We start from the raw sequence: 8,728 nt of genomic DNA, 5'->3' as shown, positions 1-8,728 counted from the left end.
TTGCCTTTAATTAACTGATTCTTTTGTCTTTCTGATTTCTTATGTTTATGATCAATCAATCTTCAATCTGTAAAATATATAATTTTTAATAACTCAATTTAACTATATCAATTCTTTTTGATAATATATATTTTAAATTTAAAATAATAAAATATTATTTCAAATAATTTTTACATAAATAATCTTTAATTCATTATTCATTGTAACCTCTCTGCCCTTATTAACAATTATTCATTCTACCCTCTTTGTTAATAATGTAAGTGATATTCTTTAATTTATTAATTAATAATAATTTAAAAATCATATTAATACTTATTAATAATGAAAAGATAATACAAATAAAATCATATTTAATTTATTTTTAATATATTAATATGTGAATCAACAGAAGGTAGGGTGGCATTTCTTGATTGAGATTTTGATGCCAATTAGTTCATTGGGGCTCATGCCCGATCAAGGAAGACATAAATAAATAAAATTGAACAATCTAAAGTTATCAAATGATACATTAAAATTTTTATTTTAAAAAATTAAAACATAACATAAAAAATCAACACAAACAAAATATACAACAAGTCATGGCTCTCTTTTAACACCATCTTGTAATTTGTCTCCCTCACTATCGTCGGCGGATGTCCGTTTGCCGACCTTATCACATAAGGTTAGTTCTCTCTCTCCTTTGCGAACGAAATCCAAACTTCCTTCTCAATATTTGAATGTACACACAACACAATATAAAAATAAATTATGATTTTTTACAACTCAAAACAAATCACGTTATTTAATTTCCATTTCAACAACAAAATCATCTTCATCATTATCATAAAAAAACAACATAAACAAACAATAAAAACTAAAGCACAAAAAAAGGAATATACAAATATATATTTGTATACAAATATACAAATATACAAAAACAACCCAAACCAACCCGCCGCCACCAGCGGTTACCGAGGACCACCATCGGCTGAAGATTCCCACGATCAGAGCCTACCATTAGAAACACTAAGTCAACGGGGTTAACATATATAAAAATGAGACAGATTTTAACGGTTAGATTTTCATAGATATGATTTTTAATCTTTGCCACAACTTAAAAATGCACTGCTAGCAGCCACTAGAAACTGTGGCCGGTGGTTTCCACCGATCAGAGGTAACCACCCGACACCCAAGGGCCCATCGACCAACATACCCAAAAACTAGCAAGATCCAACGGCCCAATCTCCGTAGATATTAAGTTTAAAGTTTCGGCCAAATTCAAATAGTGCATATATACGCATTGCCAATTGTCATTGGCCATCGTGGGCGGTAGTTTCTTGCAATCAAAGGCAACCACTCAACACCTAAGGGCCCATCGACCAACATACCCAAAAATCAACAAGATCCAACGGCTCAATCTCCGTAGATTTAACTTTAAAGTTTCAGCCAAACCTAAATAGAGCATATATACGCATTGCCAGTTGTCGTCGACCATCGTGGCCTGTGGTTTCCAACCATCAGAGGCAACCACCTGACACCAAAAGGCCCATCGACCAACATGCTAAAAAACCAGCAAGGTTCTACGGTCGAAACTCCGTAGATTTAAGCTTAAAGTTTTGGCCAAACCTAAATAACGCGTATATGCGTATATATGATGGATGTGTGCTTAAAATAATTGCGGGAGAGACTTACCTCTTTGTAGGTCAGAGCCAATGGAGACGTGTGACAGATGGGAGAGACAGAGAGAGGGTCGGAGAGAGCCCAACGGACATCGGACGATCAAATTTGATAAGCCGAGAGATAGAGAGACACTAGTGGATAATGCTTGCGCCGGATCGACCTAAGGGTTGCCGGAAGGGAGAGAGAGCGATGGTCAGAATGAGAGGAAGGGTCGCATGGCTGAAACGAGAGAGAGAGAGAGAGAGATGAAAGGTCGCACGAGAGAGCAAGTGAGAGAGAGAAAGAGAAGACATTACAAAAAAATTGATTTTTTATGGCAGTGTCACAAAATACGTTTTTTGCCACAGTTTTTTAACATTTTGCCACGATTTTTCAAAATCGTTGTAAGAATCATTAAAAAATTTAATTTTGCAGCGATTTCCAAACAATCGCCGCTAAATTTAGAAAATAATTTAATAATTAAAAATTAAAATTAAATTTAGCGGTAGTTTTTGAGAAACAGTCATTAAATTCAAAAAATAATTAAATAATTAAAAAATAAAAATAATTTAACATTTGTGACGATTTTTCAATATTACAACTAAATTCAAAAAATAATTTAATAATTAAAAATTAAAATTAAATAATATTTGCGACAGTTTTAAAAAACGGTCGCAAAATTCATTAAAAAATTTAATTTTATGATGATTTTAAAAAACGGCCACTAAATTTAAGAAAAAAATAAATAATTAAAAATTAAAATTAAATAACATTTGTGGCAATTTTAAAAAATTGTCGTTAAATTTAGAAAATAAATAAATAAATAAAAATAAAAATAAAAATTAAATAACATTTGCGGCAATTTTAAAAAATCGTTGCAAAATTCATTAAAAAATTTAATTTTGTGACAGTTTTTTTAAAACCGACGCTAAATTTAGAAAAAAATAAATAATTAAAAAAAATTCGTTAAAAAAATTAATTTTAAAAAAATAATAAATAAATTTAACAAAATTTTAATAATTTTAAAAAAATATATAAAATCTTTTTTATTTTTAATCAATTAATTTATTTAATTTAAATCAATAAATTTATTTTTAATTTATTCTATTATTCTTTTAAAAATAATCAATTAATTTATGTTTTTAATTTATATTAAAAAATATAAATATAATTGTGAAAAATAATAATTAGATTAGTATATAATTTATATATACAAATACATGACTAGGAGGTTTCATAGGATAGATGGTTTCGCACGTGTATGCGGGTATGGGAGGTCCCCAGGTTCGAAACCGGGGGAAAGGGCGGAGAAGGAGGCTAAGAAATTAATTTCCAACATAGCCGTATGGCGCGCGAACATGCGACCACGTGGCGCACGGAGCTGGCCACGTGGCACACTGTTAATTTGTTTCATTTAAGCTGTAAGTTATTCTCAGTGACCAATATGATATATTTTAAACCAAATCATATATACACCATGCCAGTTAACGGTGCAGTAGTAGGTTTATATTTGTTATTTGTTTTCGTTCCATATTATTAAGCTTAAAATGTCCCAAGTTGAAGTTTTTGGTTGTCTTCTTTTTAATTATCATGCTTGTTTGAGGGTATTTTTTATTCCCTAGATTGGCAAAAACAGGCTAGTTGTGCTTGATTAGCATAAGAAACCCTAGATTAGCAGTTGAACAGTTGAATGGTGGAAGAAAAGGTACCTACCTGTTGTTCCACAATCTCATTGTTGATTTTGGAGGCAATATTGCTCGGTTAGCAAAAGAACCCTAGCTAGATCAAAAGACGAAGAAGAAGAAGAAGAAGAAGAGGGAAAACAGAATATCATGGAGAGCATTGTGGATGGAAAAGGACAAAAATGAAAAAAAAAAAAAAATACAAAGAAGATCAAGGGATGCTTGTCTTTAAAGCAGAAAACAATGGATTAAATCAAAACCCCTAAATCAAGCAAATTTAGTATGAACACAAACGAACACAATGCAAAAGAGCTGTTCGCCTACCGATGACCATTAGTTGTTTTTTTAATTTTTATTAATTTTAAAATTAGAGGAGAGTGTTTCTTTTTGACAAAAGGATGGTTAAAGGTGAGCCTACAACGACAAGGGACGGGCCCTAGCAGTTGGTTCGTTTGGGGGCAATTGGCACCTACAAGCACTCCGACGTTCAATTAAGGGAGTAAAAAGTGACAGAGTATTAGTGAGTCAGAGAAAAAAATATACTTTAACTCTGAGGAGAATGAGTTCATATAGAAGGAGAAAAAGTCCTCTTGTATGCATGCATTGTGTGCTTGCAGGTGATGAGACTGAGTATCCGGTATCGGTGAAGGTTTTTAGGTGATAGTATGGTGTCGATATGACCCTCATTAATGTGAATGAGATTTGCCATTAATGAAGATGAGATCTGCCATAATTGAGGATGTAATTTGAGCAGAAGCGCAAATATCCAGTATAGAGCTACAATGATGTTGGTGCAGGTTGACGCAGGGCTAGAATCAGGCCTAGATTGGATCATGAGAGATGGGCTAAGATTAGGCCATGAGAGTTGGGCCAAGATTGGGTTGGGACAATCCAGAGAGAGAGAGAGACAGAAAGAAAGAAAGTGAGATATAGAAAGATAAAATTATCATTTTATCACTTTGATTTTATAAACGTGATATACAACTCTCATATGTCATCTTATATATATTTACTAGCGCGATCTCATTATAAAAAAGAATTAATAAGGGTATACACCTAACTTAAATTTTTATTAAATCAAACTCAATTCAAAAAATACTAAGATCCAAATCGATTTTTGTAACGTGACAATAGATTTAATGAAAAGTGAATTGTTAGTTAGATTTATTTAATTATTCCTGTAATATATTCTATTCTATATAAATAAATATGCACCATAACGCTTATCCAAAGTAAGTTTTTTTTTTTTTTTTTTATAGAAAAAGCAATTGTGTGACAATAAAGCATTGTTCCATATCAAGTGAATTGCTGAGCCCGAATAACTTTTCACGTTACTCTTGTTATGATACTTTTCTTCCATTCGAACAAAGCTAAAAGCCGCATGTTGCCTTCTTTCTTTCACCTACATTTCCATATATATATATATATATATATACGCACAGACACACACTTAATTTTCATTGCCTGCTTTCCAACCTGACAACATTCGTTCATTGCTGAATCAACTCACTCTCTCGGAACCCCAACATTAATGGATGCCGACCGTCTGATTCACACTTTGATATACGCGATTGTCCTTCCTGTTGTCGTCGTTTGCTTGTGCTTCACTTTTCCTCTCTTCTTGATCGTCAGATGCATTCTCGCCATCTTAAGCTGTCGTTCCAGCGAAAGCTTGAAAGGAAAAGTTGTCCTTATCACTGGCGCTTCCTCAGGAATCGGAGAGGTCCATTTCCCTTCCCTCCCCCTCTCTCTCTCTCTCTCAGCTTATACATATATATATATTTATATATATAAGAAATTAATTAATATGCAGCAAGTGGCCTACGAGTACGCGAAGAAGGGAGCTTGTCTGGTGATAGTGGCGAGGAGGGAGGAGCAGTTGCGAAAGGTTGCAGAGAATGCTCGGGGGCTGGGCTCGCCGGACGTTGTTCCGGTTCGTGCTGACGTGTCAAACGCCGATGACTGTAAGCGATTTGTCAATGAAGCCATCAACCATTTTGGTCGATGTGAGTTCTACTTCTTTCTCTTCCGTTATTATTTAAGTATGCTCACACTGAAATGTTAACATTAGGATATCTGTTGTAATTTGAGTTATTTGCTTAAAATTTCTTTTACAATTTATTTATATATCTTTAGAGGTTTATATATGCCATTTACATTAATCTAGTGAGAAGTCTTTCTAATTAGTTTTGATGTTGACACTGAAGACGAAGTTTTATATATATTAGTCATAACCACGCTTATTTGGTCTCTCTTTATGTTGTTCACCTCAGACCAACGTTGTTCTCTCGCTGTAGAGGTAGCTAACTAGGGAAAGGCAAGTAGAGAAGAAGACAATTAAAAGGAGATCGATCTCCACCACTATTGTTCAGAAAGAAACCTTTTTCACTACCATTGAAGAACGAGCCATTAGAGTACTGAAAAGAGTTGTTTGCCACCATATGATTGCAGTGTTATTGCCGACACTCGATCGAAGGCTGAAGAATCGATATTCATGCTTGGTACATAAGATCTAAAGACAAAAATAAATCAAAAGTGATCACCGAACAAATCACAACTGTGGAAGATCTGAAGTTGGGCAAGTGAAGAGAAGTGGGTAAAGAAGTTGGGCAAGCAAAAGAGAGTTGTGTTAGTGTGTGTGTGGGTGTTCGTTTGGTTTGAAGTGATTCTAGAGCGGATTAAGATCAAGATTTTCCAAATTTTTGAATCGAATATCTTTATCGGTTCGAGATGGTTCAATTTGATCCGATCCATTTTGATCTGAATAAATTTTTTGTTTTTAATATAATTTTTTTTAAATATGCATATGTATATTTAAAATTTTAAAATCTATATAATATATATTAAAAAATTAAAATTAAATGTGGTAAATAATAATATTATATTAATTATAATTAGTTTTCTATTATGGATCGTCCCATAGAGGATGGGACTGAAAATCAATTACTCTATTAATGGATTGAGTACGAGGCCCAATCAATTTGAACCGATTTTTCAATTGGATCAAAATTTAAAGAATCATGCTAGATGTATGTCACTTTTGTACATCTTGAGTTATATAAGAGGGTATTATGACCAAAATACCTCTCGCCTCACATGCGCTTCATGTGCCTTTATGTGTCTTATGAGGGATTTTTTTGTTATTGGTATATTTTTATGTAGCTAAGGTATACACAAAGGTGTACTAATAACATTTTCCAAATTTAAATACCCTAAATATGTGGGGCTTACTAGTCATATATTTGGCTTATTTGCAGTGGACCATTTGGTGAATAATGCGGGAATCCTCTCTTTTTGCTCAATTGAAGAAGTATCTCAAGTTACAAAATTTGCTTCTGTAATGGTAATACTACTCCTTTAATAATAAAGAAAGAAATGTGAATCACCTTGTTTACGCACCATTTTGAAGTTGACAGTTGGTTGTATTTGGAGGGTGCAGGACACAAACTTTTGGGGAAATGTATACACAACTTACTTTGCAATTCCTCACCTCAAGAAGACCAAGGGCAAGATTGTAGTCATTTCCTCCGTCAGTGCTCATTTATACCCACCAAGACTGAGCTTCTACGCTGTAAAAATGCCGGACCGACTACTATATATTCCATGTTTATTAATTAGATAGTCATCTCCAGTGCAACTTGTGTGGACATATTGTGCTTGTGTAAAATGATTATTCTTGTTTTCTGTTGGCTTTCAGGCAAGCAAGTCAGCACTAATAAGCTTCTATGAGACGCTGAGAGTGGAATTAGGCCCTACAGTCAGTGTTACAATCGTAACTCCCGGCTTTATTGACACAGAGATGACCCAAGGGAAACACTTATCCAGAGATGGAGAATTCAAAGTAGATGGAAGAGTGAGACAAGTAAGTACGGACCTTGGATTAGTACTTACCATGTGCTAGCTGTCACTGTAGATATAAAAATGGTGTATTGATGATCTTGCATGTTCCCAACACACCATGCACGTTGTATTGGTTGATTTTATTTGCAACCATAATTTACTTTGAAAGCAAATCATTTACGTATTCGATGGAACCTATGGTGTGTGGCCTTACAAGCTTAGGTTCTTACTGGGGATTCATGCTTTTAAAACAAAACCAAAATAGTCATGTTCTTATATTATCTTCAATATTATCTTCTCATGCATATTGGATAATCGAATTAATGAAATAGATTTTGGCTGTTCTCAGGTCCTAGTTCAAAAGTTGCCAATGATGAGTTCAAGAGATTGTGCGGATGCTATTGTGGAGGCAGCGTGTCGAGGAGACAGATATTTGACTGAACCAAAATGGTACAAGCCATTGTTCATGCTAAAAGCTCTGTGCCCTGAACTGCTTGAATGGTATTACACCACATTTTACTTCAAGTCGACGAGATCAAATATGGATGGTTATGATTAGAGCATCATCACAGGCTAGAGAAGACTAATTAAGGTTATGATTGCAGCTGCAAAATTAAGATCTTCTCAGTGACCTTCTTAAGAACTGATATACTATGATTAGCTTCTCACTTTTGTTGTTTCTGTTTTCAAACATGAATACGAGGGAATTATATTCCCATCTTCTGCACTGTGTATGTGTGATTTGGGCTTAAATTAAAGCATCTTCATTCCATTTTTATTCTTAGAATAATCACCCTTATGCGATCTCCTGTACTCGTGCTCTCAATTACGTAGGAAAAGGTATATAAATCGCAGGTTGAGCTTTTAACCCATGCGTAGGGGAGAAATCGAACTCACAACCCACCGAATTATACCTACATATTGCTTGCTCTTTTGCCATCTAATCTATGCTCTGGGAGTTCCATTTTTATTCTTTAGACATACACTTTATCATCAAGCAGCAAGGAGCATAGTTTATAGATGAATGATAGACACCAAGCATTTCCCATCCACATATACTTGAAGGACCCCATTTAAATGTAGATGGAAAGGCCTCATAAGCCAACCAAGTGGATGAAGTCAAAATTATAAGTTAACATTGACATATATACAAGAATCAACCAACCCCCTGAATAAGCCCCAAGAATTTAGAGATTTAAGATGTATTACAACACAAATAAGGAAGACGTAAAGAATGCATCATTGATTTTTCATTCATAGATCTCGATCCTTTAAATATCTAGAACTAGTACATCATCTAATTACAAGAATGCCATTGGTTTATCAATATAACGAACTAAACAAATATAAAACTAAACAATACAGCAACAATACAAAGCATACAAAATATCAATATAACCAAAAAAAAAAAAAAAATACAACAATACAACAAACTCTAATACTCCCTCTCAAGATGGATTGTGTATATCATGAACGGCCATCTTGGTTAACAAAGGGAACAAATGAGTTGTTGGTAATGCTTTGGTGAACACATCAACTAGCTGATGCCTTGAATGAATGGGGAGTAA

General features: G+C 33.9%; 1 protein-coding gene across 1 annotated transcript; it reads left to right on the top strand.

The window, feature by feature from the left end:
- Positions 1–4,763: 4,763 nt before the first annotated feature.
- On the top strand, positions 4,764–7,925 carry LOC127797898 (11-beta-hydroxysteroid dehydrogenase A-like). Its single transcript, XM_052331093.1, has 6 exons — positions 4,764–5,043; positions 5,134–5,326; positions 6,578–6,663; positions 6,760–6,891; positions 7,018–7,182; positions 7,510–7,925. Exons 1-6 carry the CDS (start codon positions 4,852–4,854, stop codon positions 7,717–7,719), a joined length of 978 nt encoding a protein of 325 aa, XP_052187053.1. The 5' UTR covers positions 4,764–4,851; the 3' UTR covers positions 7,720–7,925.
- Positions 7,926–8,728: the final 803 nt, after the last annotated feature.

This window comes from Diospyros lotus, chromosome 3 (assembly GCF_014633365.1).
Source record: "Diospyros lotus cultivar Yz01 chromosome 3, ASM1463336v1, whole genome shotgun sequence".
NCBI classification, from domain to species: domain Eukaryota; kingdom Viridiplantae; phylum Streptophyta; class Magnoliopsida; order Ericales; family Ebenaceae; genus Diospyros; species Diospyros lotus.
Note: the sequence above shows the minus strand (reverse complement) of the source record. Positions and strands in the feature narration are given on the sequence as shown.

What these genes read in the sequence shown, in the direction of transcription:
- LOC127797898 (XM_052331093.1), top strand. Translation starts at nt 4,852, where the DNA reads ATGGATGCCGACCGTCTGATTCACACTTTGATATACGCGATTGTCCTT. An exon ending in CATCAACCATTTTGGTCGAT is followed by an intron (nt 5,327 to 6,577) that starts GTGAGTTCTACT and finishes GCTTATTTGCAG; the next exon opens with TGGACCATTTGGTGAATAAT. An exon ending in CAAGACTGAGCTTCTACGCT is followed by an intron (nt 6,892 to 7,017) that starts GTAAAAATGCCG and finishes GTTGGCTTTCAG; the next exon opens with GCAAGCAAGTCAGCACTAAT.